Genomic DNA, 19,532 nt, shown 5'->3' with positions numbered 1-19,532 from the left:
ATTGACTTTACAGTGACTGAAGAGCAAATTAAACAGAGCGCCATAGTATGAGCTTGATTGTGAATCAACACTGAACTGAGCTGAGCTTCTTTATAGCTGAACAGAGTTCAATTCTATATATTGACCTGAACTAAACAAACAACATTGAACCAAACTGAGTCGTATAACAAAAATATAGTCTTTTTAGAGCTTCGTTAGAGCCGAATGTTGTATTGGTTTCATAATTGAAGAACTCTGCAATGTGATTTTCCTTTTTATTACTGTGAAGCTGCTTTTAAACCGTCTGTATTGACTAGACTTGAGGCGTATGCAGATGAGAGCAAAACTAACCTGAACCTCAGAGCAGCCAACAGCTGGACCGCACTGCAATTACACACCAGCGCTAACACCTCTGGAGCAATTACACTCATTTACTGACCACAGACAGAGCCGCAGCTAGCTCCTGTTTTACTGCCAGTGGGAACATACGCTGTTATTTCCAAGCGAAGTTAAGAATGTTTGCTGGTTTCTGAGAAATGTACAGACGTTTTAGTTTTTTGATGAGGTTCTCAAAACAACTCGTACATGAAATTAAAAAGAATTTCCCATAAGCAAAGCACATCTTGACAAAAATAATCATAAGTGTTGGAAAAGTTACAAATACTGCATACATATTCCCTTCTGACTACATTAAAATTCCTTTAAAGGGATTATTCACAAAAAGAAAATTGTGAATTTACTGACCCTCAGGTTGTTCTAAACCTGTATACATTTCTTTCAGCAAAAGAAGAATGTTGCTAACCAAACAGTTGACGCTAACCATTGATTTCCATTGAACGAAAACAAAAACCATAGAAGTCAATGGCTACCGTCAGCTGTTTGGTTAGCAACATCCTTCAAAATATTTCCTTATGAGTTCAGCAGAAGATGGAAACTCATACAAGTTTCTAACAAGTGGAGGGTGAGCAAATCATAGCAGAAATGTCATTTTTGGTTGAATTATCCAAAACTATCACTACCCCTTTAAGTCGGTCCATGTGACGGGCATCTTGGTACTATCCCGAGAAACAATTTTCCACAAAGGCAAAAACCATGCAAGTACTAGTCTGAGTAGAGAAAAAAAAAAGTTTGTCAAATCAGCAAAAAAAAAAAGTTTGAATAAAAATGCACCAATGCACATTCTATAATACAGTGACGTCTCTATCAAAGAAGCATATTTGTTTCCTACAGCTGCCATACAGGAAGAAGTCGTCATTGTCTGTGACTAGGGTTTTTGGAGTCTTTTGATTAAGCGTCTCATCTCTTAAAGGCAGTGAGCAGTGTTTTTTATTTTTTATTAATTCCTTTTAACACGCCAGCAGTGCTAAAAAAAAAACAGACACTAAAAATGAAAGCAAAGCACAAGAAAATGATGAAAGACGTCCAACTAGAGCGTTAACAAAAATAATAACAGACAGACGCAAGTACAACTCTTTATGCTTTACACTAATATGATGAAATTCCTCTTTTTATATAAAAAAACTTACATTCAGAAACATTACCAAGGAAGTTATATTAACAAATAAATACAGAGAAATTAATAAATAGATCTCTAATTTTTATATAATTGTATTTATTTTAAGTTTAATTTCATTTAGCATTATGAATAATAACATTCACAGCATTTATTAATTCTTGTTCAATGTAAATTTATATATTATGTTTTATATTTTAATTTTATCACATGTAGTATTTTAATATTTTATAATATATATTTTTTATTTTATTTCAAAATGCATTATGTTCAAATACATTTAATATGAGACATTAACATTAACCAAGATGAATAATTTGTTTATATGAATTATATTATTAATATGGATAATACAAGATTAATCATATTTTCCTGATTGCAACTGTGAAGCTGATTTGACATCTGTATTGTGTGAAGTGCAATAGAAATGAGGGTGAATTGATTAATAAAATCAGTACCTTCTGGACTGATATTAGCAGATCTGAACCTGCATGCATCACGTTAAACTCGCAGAGATTTAACCACCGGACTTCAGTTTACTCTGTCATTTGAACTTCAATATCATTTCTTTAATGTGAAAAATTCCAGCAGGTGCGCTGGCTGTTTTAAGAGCAAAGATGTGAGGCTGGACAAAAAGTGCTGAATCAATTCGGGGAGCGAAAAAAAAAAGTAAAACTGCTGACAAAGTGGATAACGGTGGCTGTGAGGAAATCTAGTTCAATGAGTGAGAATCCAGTCAAACCCAGCTGGAAGTTTCACACGTCACAAAGACATCTTTGACCGGCGCACTTACGATTGCAAGACGCTGCAGTTGTAGAAGATGAAATCGGCGGTGATGAATTTGAGACCAGTCTCCTTGGACTTCAGAGAGAGCTTCACGACCCGTTTATCGCCTGGAAAAGAACGCACAGAAACAGTAATGAAGAGAAAGGTGGAGAAAATGCACAGGAAATGAAGTTAGCGTGAGAAGGGCCATTTGAACTCGCGCTGATGGTCTAATGAAGACAGCGCAGCATCTGTGCCCCGCTCTGCACATAGACTCACAAATGTTCACGTTTGGAATATATTTGACCATTTATCCACTTCTTCCATCTGTGAGCGAAATGCACTTATGTTCCAAACTCAGCAACCCTTTAGCGTTCCATAATGACTACATCTCTGGCCATCAAATTATACTTGTGGGCCTCACTTCACTATAATTGACATAATATTTCCATTTGGACATGCAATAATTGTAATTAATGGGAATACCAGGCTTCCGAAGTCTAAAAGTTACCATAAAGAGATTTTGAATTCTTAGAGTACCTTAAAAACCTGAAAAAAAAATTAAAAAGGGGGGAAATTAAGCAGGTCTCAAAGCTTCTGAGATTCATGTAATTATCAGTCATCACAAAAGGTTAAAAAAAAGAGAGACTGGGACAAAATGGGAAGCACGGAAGGAAAAAAATGTAAGCAAATTAAATGTTATTTCTGAAGCGCAATTCGTTTGGAAACCGCTCTAGAGAGCATCTTAATAGACCTGGGCTGAGTAGATGTATTTCATTTGCCGCAAATGAAAACGAGGCTGTGACTAACAGATGTACAGTCTGTCTGATTGTTGAAAGATATGTTTCCACAAACTTCAAATGAACAAACGACTCTAAAACACGGCTTGTGTTAAACAGACTGACCTCAAGACAGCATCAAATATTGAGCTGTATTTGTTTTTGATCAGATCAAATTAAATATGGAATAAACATGCAATGATTTGATGTATAAACAAATAAAAGGAATAAATGAAATCTGCACACCATAAAAAAATAAAATAAAATATTGCGTATAATACATGCTCACCAAGGCTGCATTTACAGTATTTGATCAAAAATACAAAATAACAGTAATATTATTACAATTTAAAATAACTGTTTCTATTTGATTATATTTTCAAATGTAATTTATTCCTGTGATAACATAGCTGAATTTTCATATTCTTATGAATTTCTACATCGCAATTTCTTATGTGCTGATTTGATGCTCATTTTTATTAATATCAATGCTAAAAACCTTCGCACTGCTGTGATTTTTTGTGGAAAATAAACCTTTTTTCAGGATTCTGTGATGAATATAAAGATTAAATAACAGCATTTATTGCAAACACAAATCTTTTGTAACATTATAAATGTCTTTAATGTCACTTTTGGTATAAACTTAGTACATTTCTTAAAAAAAAAAAAATTATTCTTACTGACCACAAACTTTTGAGCTGTAATGTATATTATCATTATCAGTATATTATATTATTAAAATAAAAATACTGGAAATATCCAATTCACATAAGACAAAAATGGTGTACAAAAGTGCACAAATAAATATTTGCACATGAAAAGAAATTAGTAAGGGCTTAACATGCATATAATTGATATGTAATACAAGATTCTGCCTTTTATTTTTCATTTATTTATTTACAAATTTTGATCCAAAAATTGCAACATGGGAAGAAAAAAATTATAAATCGATAATATTACAGATTTTGAAGATCCAATCGAATCCAAACAGATAGTCAAGTCTTGTCCTACATTATTTGCATTTTCCCCCTAAAAGACAGCAAATTGCTGATATCAAATGCATTTTGAATGGCATTTCCTATTTCTTACCATATCCCTGGGTGACAGATGGGACGTCCCGTAGGGATGGGGACATGCAGAGGATTTGTCCTTTGGCCAGAACTTCTCCTGGACTCTCCGTTAGCTCCTCAAACACACACGTCACGCCCGCTGAGAGGTTTGGGACGTTAGCTACCTTCACACTCAGCTGGAGCACAAACACAAACACACACGTTCTCCTGTCAGACATGCTAGATCATCACGTGAGCTGCCTGATTCAAATGTGCAAACAACGTTTTAGCACGGTCATGTTAGCTGTAATGAAAAAAAAAACCCACCTAAAAATGAAAGTCCTGTCATCATTCCTTTTGTCATCTTAAAATGCATACGACAAAAGCACAAAATGCATTCTTTTCTTTTTTTAAAAAGAAACACAAAAGATTGAAGAATATTCTATAAATAAATAATAATCTATAAATAATCTCACATAAACACACACACACACAAAAGAAAACACTTCTATTTCTTCTATAACTCTAGATTCCTTCCTAATCTAGTTGTCTAATAAACCAGATGTATATGTCGAGCATACATTTTAGTATTTTTGTGTGTGTTTTGAGCACTGTTTTAGATCATTTTAGAAAATCAAAATTTCTTAAATAAATGTTATATAATAGGATTGTTTTAAATCCAAAAATTATCCAAGTTTATTCAGAAGATCCATAAATATTAAAGTCATTTTAAATCATAACCTACGAATGAACAATATTTTATAGCACATACTAATATAGGTTAATATTATATATTTTTTTCTATATTCATTATTTCAAGAAACATAAAAGATATTCTTTAAATAAATGATAATACATTAAAAAAACGTCTTGCTTACACATCTAAAAAACACAATTTCTTCTATTACTCTGCATTTCTTCTTTTCTTTTCTTTTCTCTAGCTTCCTTCCTAATATACATGTTTAATAAATCTGTCATTGTATATGATGAATACTGCTGGCTCTTTGACAAATTGCCTTTGTTAAATGCATAAGTGTAAATTTCGATGTAATAAATAACTGAGCCACTCTTTTAATATAATTACAATAAAAACTCAATCAGTCAAGCTCCAAAATGACCAAAAAACAAAACAACAATGCATAATAAAAGTTCTGATGCAACATGTTAGATCTGTGTGATAGATAGATTCATTTAAGCTACAGATTTAGGATGATGTCAGTTTAAATAAATGATGACAGAATTGTTCTTTTTGGGTGAACCATCCCTTTAAATCATTACCAGCCTTTGAAATTATTATTATTATATATATATATTTTTTAAATCAAACCATTCATTACTCTGTAAAAGCAATACTCAAAGGATGCCGTTGTGAGGGTCCATGATAAACATGCATTATGAAGATGGTTCGGGCACTATACTGGAGTGATTTTATGCTTCTGGAGTAGCATATCAAATTAAATCACCTGTGTGGAAGCGGAGGTCACAGACATGTTATCAGGAGTGACAGTGATGTCGACACACTGCTTCAGCTCCGTACTGAAGTGAAGCGGCTCGGCCCACTTCTCGCATGCTTCCTTTCTGGAGCACCTGGAAACAAACAAACCAACGGATGAGTAAACAGAAACACACAATAGCCTGCAGTCAGCGGTGCTGACTCGATAAGGTGTTTGCTCAGAGCAGTGGCCTGTCTCGTTCAAGCTTCAGTGAGCATGATTTTCCTTTTCCCTGTCCACTCAGACCAATGCATGTCAAATATCCACAGATATCCACAGTCCCCGCAAATGGATCAACAATACAAAATGCTTTTGATACTGCCGAAATGGAGCTCCATGAATGGACTCATATACCATGCAATGACAGAAATGTGTCGATTTATACATGCGTGTTACGAATGATAATGACAAGTAATGCGTCTCAAATAAAGGGAAAACTTTGTTTGCAGTAGGCAAGAAACATTAAAACCTTATAGAATGAATACTGCTGCATTAATATCTATCTGAATTTTGTGTGCATATCACTTCTAATACGGCTTATCCAATCAAATGTTAGAGTCAGAACCATATTTTTATACAGTTTTGAGTGCCTTTGTTTAACTTAGATTGTAATAAAGTGAGGCTTGCCAATAATTACATGTAATCTGATTTATTTCCAAATAAAACTAGAAAAATACATTCCCAAAGAAAATGTAAAAAAAAAAACAAATTGCTCATGTAAGACATCCAAATTATCCGAAAATATTTAAGCCATTTTTAGTTCAATTCACAGTAGATATAAACATACATGATGTTATACTCAGTTTCTACAATAAAAAAAATACAGTAGTAAGTTTAATTCACTAACTTTAGCAAATGCCTCAGACATCGAACTAACAATGAACTACATATTTTAGAATTTAAAAACACGTTAATGTTATTTCTATTTTTTATTAATTATATTTGATTTATTAATACATTTTTAACATTGTGTTAATGTATTACGATTAAACAGGAGTAAATAATGATAAATACAAATTAATATAATGGATATATACATATATAACAATAAACAAATACAAATTTATTTTATACTGATTTATTTGTGAAATCTTAGAATAACAATAACAATAAATATAAAATAATATAAATAAATGATATTGATTAATTTTATGTAATATTTACATATTCATAATGACTGTTGGGAACTTTACTTTAAAAAAAGTAATTAGTTATAGTTAGGGCTGGGCGATATGGAGCAAAAAATATATCTCGATATATTTTGCTATATCTCGATATACGATATATATCTCGATATCTTTACAGGAAAAATAACCCCCAAAAAACTACTGCAAAAACAAATATGGCAAATATTACATGTTAAGGGGCCTATGAAACATTTTATTTTTTTCTTCACCATATGTTTTATTGTTACTTAATTACTCTGCAATTATTTAAATGCATAAAAACAACTTAATTAGTTAAAAACAATTCTTAAAATAGCCTTATGTGAAATGTTTTTTTTCCCTTCAGAAATTCTGTGTATTTACATTTTTCTGATTATCAAATGAAGGCATAAAACATTCATTTAATTTATCTTTTAATTATTTAAAATTAAGCAAACTTTATTTTTTGGTAAACAAAGGGGATTTACTATTAAAAATAAAACATGGGAGAAATGTTGTGTGATTATTCCTTATAAAATTATGTTCGTTTCATTTTAATAGTAGTAGTAGTGGGCTATCTACATTCTGCTGTACAATAGTAATAGATTTCTGTCAAATACTTTTATTTTGACGGGTTTACCTTTACAGTTCTGTGTATGTGATACCACAGTCTATGATGTGATATGAGCTAGTCTTACTCAAATCAAACGGTCAGATGCTCATGAAGTGACTCTCAGTGCAGTTCTGGAGATGTTCCTCATGTGTTCACGTCTTTATTTAGAGAGAGGAAAGACAATGAAATCAGCGCGAGCGTTATGCGAGCTTCCGTGTTTAATGAATGAAGACGCGCTTCTGCTCCATTCGTTGGCACAGACACGCAGAACATGCAGGATTCATATTTAAATAGACTTTTCCGGGTTAATATTTGCAGATATTAGTCCATTTCGCGATTTGATGTAAGTGCATTACCGACTTTTGATTAATTCATTCAAAATTTGACCAATTCCGTGACATTCCGCGTTAAACTGTAAATTCCATTTTTATGACTGGATTCCGCGATTCCGTCCGCGTTTCATTGGGCCCTACAGTAGACATCTGCCTGCCGTTCGCCCTACGCCTTAAAACTGAAGTATCTCCATATAATGGAGCCAGTTGTCTTTTTTTTTTTTTTGACTAGTTCTCTACACGCGAGGTGAGAGGGGACAAAAGCAAGGAGGCGGGGGGCGAGCGAGCGGGGGCGAGCACAGCACAGGGAAGGCAAACAAGCAAAGTGGCGGAATCAGAATATAAACAATATATCGATATATACGATATGTCAAAATCCATATCGTGTTTAAAAAATATCTCGATATATTTTAAATATCGAGATATCGCCCACCCCTAGTTATAGTTATTACTTGTTCCAAAAAGTAACTGAGTTAGTAACTGAATTACTCTATAATAAAAGTAACTCGTTACCAGGGAAAGTAACTATTTGCGTAACTGTTTTTAAAAAAAAGTTGCTATATGTCAAAGAATTAGTATTTTTTGAGCAGTTTTCACAAGTCAGTTGAAATGAGTAGAACAGACAGGTGTTCATACATAACATTCGATATTTATTGCACGTCAACAGACAACAAGAGTTTTATCCTGCACTTCAAGTATTATCTTTGTAAGAAAAGTGTTTTTGGCCACTAGCTGAGTGTCGTTGTGAGATGCTTCATTAAATTAGAGTTGCTTACAGCGGATGTCGACAAAATCTTCGCTCCTGGACATAATGTACACATTACATGCACGTTCTTGCCTTTGACCACAATGAATTTGAAGTAGTGCTTATATCTCCAACTTGAAAATGACAACTTTTCATAGGATTGTTCCTGACTCGCCATCTTTGCTGATGCGAATCGCTGGTTAGCTGTTGCGTGTGTGTGTTGTGTGTGTGTGTGTGTGGCGCCGCTGGCGCGTGTGCTGGCATGTGTGTAAAAACAGTGGCTCTGATTGGCTACCATGAAACACATGACTCTGCCTTAGCCAATCATAATCACTTATCTCGTTATTAACCCACCTCCTCACTCGCTGTGTGAGCAAGGTGTGCATTCGGATTATACAGTTTATTCAATCAATGCATAGTAACGCACCGCATTTAACGTCCAGTAATGTTAACGGCGTTGTAACGACGGGAAAAGTAATTAATTAAATTACCCCGTTACTGAAAAAAAAATAACGTCGTTACCTAATGCCGGTTATTTCAAACACAGTTCATAATTTTGATTCATATTTACAATTTATTTACTTATTATTTTTACCCATTGTTGAAAACGGAATTGTTTAAACGTAACAGATTAATATAATTAAAAAAAAAATAATAATAATGTTAAATTACTAATGAATTCTGTAAGAAATAGTTTTTAGACGATAGTTTGTGATACCTACTGCATTAGGTGATGTTAATGAATTCAGTACTAATTTAAAGTATTAACCAAAACTACTTTTACAGTGTTTCGATTATGGTCACACAGTGGACCTGTAGTCATGGAAAAATACAGAATCTGAAAAGTATAGGAGAACATTAAGGGTACTGATTATGTCCTAAAAGCAAAAGAGACAAGCACAGAAATCTACAAGCGTATCAGGAACACGTCCCAGATATGAAAGCATTCGTAAAACTGGCATGTTCATTAGACGTGTTAAGTGGAGTTAAAGTCGCCAGTGCTTGTGTTAGACCACGAGCGAAGAGGGTTATGCTAATGTACACAAAGCCTCATCATAACCCTACTCCCTATCTTCAATTATTTCAATGCTTTCGCCACAATTCTTGACACGGCACATTAAAATACACCAACTCCGCTCAAAATTAAGTCATATTTTAGTGACTTCAGTCCTTAATGCAACTATTGTTGATTACTGTTATGTGTCAGCAGCGAGAAGTACAGTATAAGCTGATGATGCATAACGAGGCGCACTAAATTAAATGCGCTTTCATTTTGAGGCCACTCCGGAGAGGCTCTAATAAAAAACACACACGGAGGAGAGATAGAGAACAAGCTGTAAAAGCACAGCCGCCCCGGATCACATCAAACACCTCAAAACTAGACACGTAGAAGGTAAATATTTACCAAAAGCCCAGGTATCTAATTCATCACGATGTCTAAGATGGCATTATTTTCCATCAGCGACAGCAAAATGCAGCATTTTTTACCTCCAGCGCGCCTGTCTGTCTGGGAAATGAAGCAAGCGCAGTCGATACTGACAATGCCATTATTCAACAGCAATGCACACAGCAGTAATGATTTGTTTTCCCTTAATTATAGCCATATGTCTAAGTAAAGAAAAAAAGAAACAGGAGCAGTCTTAATTAAAGAGATAGAAAAGGATATCTCTCAGTACATGCACCTTCAAAGCCTTCCTGCCCCGTTTTGCTTTCGTTTTTCACCCTTTTCCTGTATTTGTGAAATGAGTTTGTGTCCAATTAAACTGCACTTGTTTTTCTGGTGAACTGGAGCTAATGTGATTTATGAGATAACGCCTCCTTTCCCAGGTAGGGTGGTCCTGAGGTGGATCCCAGGACACAAATGAAGGTGACAACAATACAAAGTCCCGCCAGAATGTTTCCTTGAAGACAGTATTGATCCTTCACGACGCACAGCATGTACAGCAAGCGAATCTGGGATAGGAACTCAACAAGGGCTGTAAATTTCCCATGACAGGAAGCATACAGTGAAACAATGCCCGGTGTAAGCAAGCTGTCGTTAAGCGGAGACTTTGGTTCAAAATGACTTGTGGGATGGAGCTTTGGAGCAACTTTTGGTTAAGGGCTATGCTCAAGTGCACAGTGGTAAAAGTTTGAAACTTGGGGATTGAACCAGTAACCTTTGGATTAACATTCATAGACACAAAGACGACTATGGTAAAGTAATAGTTTACCCAAAAACTACCATCATGGCACCCTTATGATGCTTCAAACTCATGTTTTGTGTTTTATTAACTACACTTAAATTTGTTTAACTTTAATGTTTTGCAATATATTAAATTCATTAATTTTGTTTAAATATTTATTATAAAATATATTTATCTTCATGTATTCTTTCTTTTGGAGGTATATACAGTATGTATGTATGTATGTGTGTGTGTATATATATATATATATATATATATATATATATAAACAAAAAGAAAAAAATACAGAAAATATGACTACTGTAAAGCCTGGTTCAATGCATCTTGACACACCAGGTTCACACTTGACATATCTTGACACATTTATTATAAATGTCTTGCATGTCTGCATGAAGGAATGAAAACATTGAAGTTGATTCATATTCTATAAACACTTACTTATATATTTACTTTTTATTTTATCTTCCTCATTAGTTCCTCATCTACTCTGAGGAACACAAAGATATTACAAATAAAACAGCTTTTTTCATTTAATGAAAGCACCAAAAAGACAAAACAGCATCTTATTTGTTCCACATTGCTTACTGTTTTTTCATGAAAAATTCATTTTTGCACATCCACATATTTAAACTAGATGTATGAAAATGAATGGTGTTTGATCAATATCGTCAAGCCTGGCACAATGCATCTTGTTTGCACCAAGTCTGATTATGTGCATGCATGAATTACACTTTTCACATTTATTCATTTGTTATAAACGTCTTGCAAAAGTAAACAAACAAAAGCTTAACATTTCGCTAATTTGCATATACATTCATTTACACTTCCTCCGAAGAGCACTAAATAATATTAGAAACAACAACAAAATCTGAGCTGATCTTTTCATATAATATAACCACAGAGAAGCACCATAAAATTGGTCCATTTGACTGGTTCACTCAAAATCTCATTTGCACATGGATATATTCATATGACGTTTGTAGTCATTGACGTCAAATCTTGTGCAATGCCTCCTGACACACCAAGTCTTAATATGTGCGTGCACAAATGACACGTTTCACATTCATTCATTCATGAAACACATCCCACATGATTCACAGCAGTCATTCAGAAACAAGTGAACGAGATTTAAATCTGGTCTGTTTATCACACAAAGCTATTGTTTGACTTGAATATATTGCATGAATCATGTGGGCTACTTTAATAGTGCTTTTTGTCATTTTTTTCCTGTATGTAAAACAACTACCTCCATCTGGTCTTCCACAGTGGAAAGACATTTGCATTATTGGTTAAACTAAGACTTGAATCTTTACCTAAAGTCCTAGTTCCATTAATGTTGTTCTTCTATGAGCCTCTCCATCTGAACTAGTCTGAGGAGCGATTGTGTTCTCATTTGAACTGACTCATTTCTCCCCAGCTGAGAGCTTCACTCTCCGAGTACCAGCTTAGCTATTCCAATTTCTAAGAAATCTATTCCGCTTCCATATTCGGTGTTCTTCTTATGAGGATAATTCCAGGATGGTTTCCACTGGTCTCCCCTCATTCCAGTCCAAGTAATATTGCTTCATTATTTCTAAGGTCACATTGAACCCTGTGTAAATGGAGAACTAGGGCAGAAACAGGATGGAGATTTTGAAAACTCCAGTGGCCTTTCACGATGGAGGACTCTGATAACGGCTGTCTGAGGTGACTGGGTGGACAGATTGTTAAGATCGAGTGAAGGGTGAAAGACGGGGCGAGAGAAATCGATGGCGTGCATTAATTGATATATGTAAAGCACTAAGTGCTCTGAGAGTCAGTTGTGTCTCTGACTTTGATTAGCGAGAGGAACAATGGGAGAAGCGTCCACCTGTTTGAGGGAGGGCTTATTGACAAGAAAACAGTTTTTCTTAGTGCCTTTCAGGACGTCTGTCTGGTACATGACCTTTACGGTTTGCAGACATCAGTCATCAGCCATTTGAACATTTTTCTTTCCTTCTCTTGACTTTCCCACTTGCTTGCAATCTTTCAGAAACATGATGTATTTGATGATTTGATGACACTTTCCACAGTACATTCTGTTCTCAAAAAGAGGAGAATTACATACATCAAGTTATGAAATATAAAAATGTTATTCTGCAGTTTGAGTGGAGACATTTTAACAAAGCATGCAGATGAATAAAGAAATACTAAAACTAAAATCTATCTATAATAATAAATGCAATGTGTATAAATTATTATAATATATATTAAATGATTATAAATAATTATAATAAAAACAAAATAAACTATTTAATATTTATAATAAATAAATATAATATTTATAAAAAAATAAAACAATATATTTTAACAATACAAAAAATAAACTTTGTTTATATATATATATATATATATATATATATATATATTATACATGCATACATACACACACACACACACACACACATATATATATAGTGTTTTGTAATGTAATGATCAATTGTTTTTTTAATTTTCAGATTATATTTTATTCTAGTATGATCGATTTGATTTGTTCAAGACGCACACTTACTAAATATATGCATTTTCATTTGAAATCTATCATCTGTACCAATATTTCTGTACAATAAAATAAAATATATAATATAATATAACATAATATAGTAACATAGATTTATAAAACTTTGACCTTAATTTAGATGAACTTAAAGTAATAAAATAACTAAAAAGGACAAAAAAAAGAAAAAACTAAAATGAAAAGGAATACAAAATATTAAAAAACTAGTAGTTAAATAACACTATTTAGAAAAATTACTAAAGTTAAAATGAATTAAAATATAAAAAATATATAGTAATATGTAAAGTAACATTTTCATAGAAGTATTTTGTATAAAATCTTTAAATATTTCATTAAAATTTTATATACTTTTTGCATATTTTATCATATAATATCATAATACTATTAAAAATAACATTAATAAATTAATAAATTAATTTATTAACATATTATGCTTTATTACAGAATTTCCTAAAATGTAAGATACAATATTACGCAATAAAAATGATGTAGAAGTACATACCTTCATAACACACATAGAATATGTTTTTTAAATACATAGATAAATAATTTTATAAATTACACAGATAAATAAATAAAACAAACACACAAATAAATAAATAAATAAATAAATACACAAACAAATAAACCCATTATAAGGCTTAGTAATGTGTTTGTGTTACGAGAAGATGCTCTGATACAGGTTTTAGATGAATAAACATCTTAATGATGTGTGTGTGTGTGTGTGTGTGTGTGTGTGTGTGTGTGTGTGCTATCAGCCTAGAATCATCCAGTCCTCCAGCACATTCAGCACAGGTCTCCAGAAGTGTGCTAGCTGTGAGTACACCTAGAGCCCTCAGTGAGGTCAACCAGTAAATGTGCAGACATAAAAAGAGCCAACCATGAATATATCATTAATAAACACTGAGGGACACTCGTGAGAGCTGCTAACAGCATCTGCAGAGACCAAAGCCATGACAGATCCATCACATCAGATGAGCAAACCCAACTAGCACCACTAAAGCTTTTAACCACAGTCCTTTCTACCAGACACTGCACTGCTCATTTTCCCGAATCCACAAGAGCCCTTCGGTAGGAACAGTAATACAATAGAAACTCCACCAAATGGGACTGATTTGAATTACACTGCAAATCCAGCTTCCAGCTTCCCCCTGTTGTCATGGACACAAACCATTTCCAGAGGTACACTTTGATGCTTTTTTTCCCCCCTGCCCCCTTCTTCTACTCGGCCTTTCTCTCTTTGCCTCGGCCATGTCGGAGAGTAGAGGCTAAAGAGCTCTTGGGGAACTGAATACAAAGCCAAGACAACAAGGAGAAGAATAAGATGCAGGTCTGTCCCCTCCTGAGCCAAAAAACGAGTTCGCTTTTGGCAGTGGCTGTTGGTGAAAGGCATCTCTCATGGCAACTGTGTTCAGCGCATTTCCCCAGAGGAGAGCGAGTACTGGCAAACAAAATGAGCTGGACCCCGTGAAAGGCCTCAGAAACATGGGGTCACATATGTGTGTTTAACAAAAGAGGACCACACGCGTTTATTAGAAGTTTGAACTGCCGATGAACCCTGAAATATCAGATAAACAAACTCAGAAAATGAAATTGCATATATTTTGTAATTGTGCGTCTTGAACATACCAAATCGATAATACTAGAATAAAATATAATCTGAAAAATAATAAATTATTGTGCATTACACTCATACACATAATATCTCTCTCTCTCTCTCATATATGTACCACACAAACATAATTGTATTATATATTGTGTATTATATGTTGTGTATACATTTTAAAATATTGTGTATTGTGTAACATTAATGTATTAAGTAGATATTCTATAACAATTTATTTTAATTAGAAAATAGAATATATGCATATTCTAACTGAATGGATATTACACAAAAATATGTAAATATTTTTGAATATAACTGTTAAAATATTTTAAATAATGGTTTATAAATATTATATTTATTTATTAGTAATATTAAATATTTAATTTATTTTGTTATTATTGTAAGTGAATTTATGCATATTTTATTGAATATAAAATTATATAGAGAGAATGTGTATACATACAAATTTATTTATTATTTACGATAATGATGATATATAGATAGATAGCTGGATAGATAGATAGATAAAACAATTTCTTCTATATAGCTATTGCATTTAATTTTCCTTAATTATAAACAAACAATAAACCTGTAAATTGTATGAATAACATTCTAACATTTCAGTGTAGCAATACTCAAACTGAGTAGATGTTTTGAAAATATCAGACTATTTCAGGACAAATATCACCCAAACGTTGAATGCTACAATAATTAACGTTCATAGGGAGGTTTGCTACAAACAAGGTTTGATTTGAGATAAAAAGGTCAGAATCTGAACATCTGCTCGACCAGCTTTTATATCACAGTGAAAACACGAGGCTGAGAACAGCGTCATCACAACGGGAGAAACGGAGATACGCGCACATGTCCAAATATTAATTATATGGAGAAGGGTACTGTCTTGTCAACAAAAGAACATCATAACCGTGGGGTGTGCCAGTCTTTATTCAGCATTATGTGTGCCGATAAAAGACGATAGATCCACAGGACACCCACTACAAAGGCTATCTGGATTTGCGAAGCTAAAATAAACGAATACAAAAGGTTAAGAGCAATCGTTTCAGTTATTATAAAGCTTGTTATGGTGAGATGGGAGGGACGGGTGTACGTTTTTGAAGGCTCTTCTTGTTGGCTGTCATTGAGGCGAGAGAAAGACAATGAAACTGATGCGAATTAAAGAACTGGATAGAAAACTTTTTTTTTTTTACATTTCCAAAGCAACAAACAAGCCTCAGGATTTGAGGTATTACTCATACTCGTAACTCTAAGTATGATCTACTGTAATAATGCTATGATAATAATACGAGCTAAGGGCTTGAGACTCGTGACACTCGCTCAAATATCACCTCCCCACTCTCTGTGCCGCTGGAGAGGAAGAACACCAATCAAAAGTGAAACATGTATGACAGTATAGGTCAACCCACAGGCACACACACACACACACACACACACACGTGCATGATGAGCAGTGCATTGTGGGATTGTCTGTTCTTCTCATTCTATATTACTTCAAACGTTCCTCAGAACACAGCAATGTGAAAGGATATGTCTGTCTAACCTCACCATTCTGTAAACGGACACCAGATGCAATTCAATTCTTCTCACCAGAATTTAACTTGATAAAATCACCTGTAACTGGACATTACAAAGTGAGAACAAAGGTAATCCGAGTATAAATGTATCTATGTGCAATGGAAACAATTTGAGAGAAAAGTTTTATAACCGACAAAGAAATCGCATCATTTATTCACCATCATTGCAGTACTTTTACTGAATCTTCAGCTATTAGTGGTGTTACAGTATTAATTTACTAAAAAGAACTGACACATTCTGGTTCCTCAACAATTGACTCTTAGGAGCCGATTTTAATGAATCATACATTTGCTGCTTACAACTACTGTTATATTGACTTGCAGTAACTGACTGGCTGTAAAACTACATTTGTAATAATTTAATAAATGTAATATATTTTATATAATTTTTTTTTTTTTTAATCAAATTTACTAAACAGAACAAGTTTATAAAATTCATCCGCTCAGGAACCAGATCACACTGGTTGTGCTTTACATGTTTGATTTCCTAAAAAAAAAAGAACTAAAAATCTCAAAAAGATTGATTTATCTGGAATCAGACTACACTGGTCACACTGTATATAGTCTGATTCCCAGACAAATCACAACCAGTCTATACCAAATCATTCATGAACAATTGACTCTTACAAGCTTACAAGGTTCATTTTAAGTAATTAAATACATACAGCACAACCAGTGTAGTCCGATTCCTGAAGGAATAACTCTAATGAACTTTTTTTCAGTGAATTGGACACATGCATATGGAAGCCTGTTTCTGCCACTGAATAAAAAATATTATTGGGATCTCACAATTCTTACTCTCTTTCCTCAGAACTGTGTGATATAAACCCACAATTGCAAGATATTAAGTCAGAATTGCAAGATATAAACTCACAAGTCTGACTTTTTTTCTCAGAATTGCATGAAATAACTTCACAACTGTGAGATATAAAGTCAAATAAAAACTCACAATTCTGACTTTTTCTCATTTTTATATCATGCAATTCTGACTTCAAAGAATTTCAAAGAATTGCAAGGTTGTGGGGAAGTCGTGGCTTCGTGGTTAGAGAGTTTGACTCCTAACCCTAAGGTTGTGGGTTCGAGTCTCAGGCCGGCAATATCATGACTGAAGTGCCCTTGAGCAAGGCACCGAACCCTCAACTGCTCCCCGGGCGCCGCAGCATAAATGATGGCCACTGCTCCGGGTGTGTGTTCACGGTGTGTGTGTGTGCACTGTAAATGGGTTAAATGCAGAGCATGAATTCTGTGAATGGGTCATCATTATTGGCTGAATGTAACTTCACTTTTTATATCTCACAATAATGACTTTTTAAGTCGCAATTATGTTATTATATTTCATTTTTTATTCAGTGGTAAAAACGGGCTTCAATACATGCAGCATTGATATTATAAAAAAAAAAAAAAATTATTTCACTTTCTTTTTTTCAGTGCATTATGTTGTCAAGAATATGCTCTTCATCATTCATTCATTTATGTATTTATTTATTTATTATATAATATGATAGATATTAGATAATATAAGGCCCATTAGATAAGATATTAGATGAGGCCAGTTATTGGATTGTATTTATTCCTAATACTTCGATATATGGGGTTTGTTCAAATCCAAAACCTTTAAAGCATTAAACATCATGAATGACACCTGTGGTGAATTTGAACTTGACAGAATATTAGAAATACATAAAAAGCCACAGTAATTACCCAAGAAACCCCCGATTCAACAACATAAAGCAATGATCAACAAACCAATGTGATGTCTAAGATCTCAAAGATAGCTCAGTTGTTTTTTTTTTTGACAGAAACCTTATTAGTATGACCTTCCAATCATCCCACTAATGCTTTAGTGCACAGGTCATTTATGAGTTATACAGCATTGTTTTATTTTAATTTGTTGAAACAGGAACTCAAAAAAGGTCTATTTAACCAGTGGGAGTTAAACAATCACCATGCAATATGAAACCGAGCTAATATAGTGAGATTCTCAGAGCTTTACTTTAATAAAACAGACTCGACAGCACTTGAGGCTCTCGTGTGCCGGTGTGTCTCAAGGCCTTTTCAGTGTCAAAGCAAACAGTTTCCATAGACTCTGTAAAGTCGCACTAGTCTGAGCGGCACAAAGCCACACGGCAGACAGCGATGTATTGTCAGTCTTCTATGTATCCCATTGGCTGGACGGGTGACGAGCCGGGTTAGGTCAAAGGTCAGGTTCTTTGGAGTTTAGAAACTGGGTTTGCATGCAACGAACACTTGGGCCATTAAATCCGCTGCTTTGCTTGATCTGCTGCTAATTGTGCTGTGCAGCGACTGTCACAAGGTCATGTACAATCTGGGGATATGCTATTAATATGCAAACAAATGTAATTTTCCAATGGGTGCGGTGCAGGCTTGCACTAATTATTCCATCAATCCCAGATTTACATCTTAATAAAAGATCTGTATCTCATTGAAGGTATGGCGACGGTGGAACATAGATTTTTTCTCTCTGACTTTGTAAAACTCCACAATGGTCTTCACGGCACTACAGGAAGGCAGAACAAAGCAGTTTTATCACCTCTGGAGAACTTTATCTGTATCTGCGTCTATACACAGCTGTCAGAAGCTCGGAAACGCTACAAATGCTGACTCCGGATCCAATTTGTGCAACCAAACTCTTACTTGCTGTACAGATTTTGCAGAAGAGAAAACAATGTTTAGTGTTTCTCTTGAAGCTTCCGATGACAATCCGTGATGAAGTACAGACACTTTTGTAATGGATGTAGAATGCTGGTCAAAGTTTTTAAATTTTGTAACTGTATGTAAATGCACTATTAGTTGTGATGTAAAATCTGACTGGATGAGCCATGGCTGAATCTGTTAAAAATATCACAACTATAGACGCTTTTAGTCTATTAGGTTTGGGTCATTTTTTATGTAAGCATACTCTTAAAATACTCAAAATGAACTTTCATAAACTAACATTCAAAATATGGGGTCAGTAATATGTATTTTTCTTTTTAAGAAAATGTTATTAAATCGTAGATTTCTGAAACTTGATGTCTTCACAGTACTACAGGAAGTCAGAACAAAGCTGTTTTATCACCTCTGGATAACTTTATCTGTGTCTATACACTGCTGACAAAAGCTTGCAAATGTTATGACTGCTGACTCTGGATTCAATTTGTGTAACCGTATCCCGTACGATCCCTCTCGCTACAGATCC

At 34.0% G+C, this 19,532-nt stretch overlaps 1 protein-coding gene across 2 annotated transcripts in view; it reads right to left on the bottom strand.

Moving 5' to 3' along the window:
* LOC113074146 (plexin A3) overlaps nucleotides 1–19,532 on the bottom strand; it is a 167,481-nt gene that overhangs the window by 69,034 nt on the left and 78,915 nt on the right. For both annotated transcript variants that reach the window (XM_026246891.1, XM_026246892.1), the window contains 3 exons: nucleotides 5,549–5,672; nucleotides 4,126–4,282; nucleotides 2,286–2,385 (listed from right to left, as the gene is read on the bottom strand). In XM_026246891.1, coding sequence (XP_026102676.1) covers nucleotides 2,286–2,385; nucleotides 4,126–4,282; nucleotides 5,549–5,672 — 381 coding nt within the window. The remainder of the gene's footprint in view (nucleotides 1–2,285; nucleotides 2,386–4,125; nucleotides 4,283–5,548; nucleotides 5,673–19,532) is intronic.

This window comes from Carassius auratus, unplaced genomic scaffold (assembly GCF_003368295.1).
Source record: "Carassius auratus strain Wakin unplaced genomic scaffold, ASM336829v1 scaf_tig00013767, whole genome shotgun sequence".
NCBI classification, from domain to species: domain Eukaryota; kingdom Metazoa; phylum Chordata; class Actinopteri; order Cypriniformes; family Cyprinidae; genus Carassius; species Carassius auratus.
Note: the sequence above shows the minus strand (reverse complement) of the source record. Positions and strands in the feature narration are given on the sequence as shown.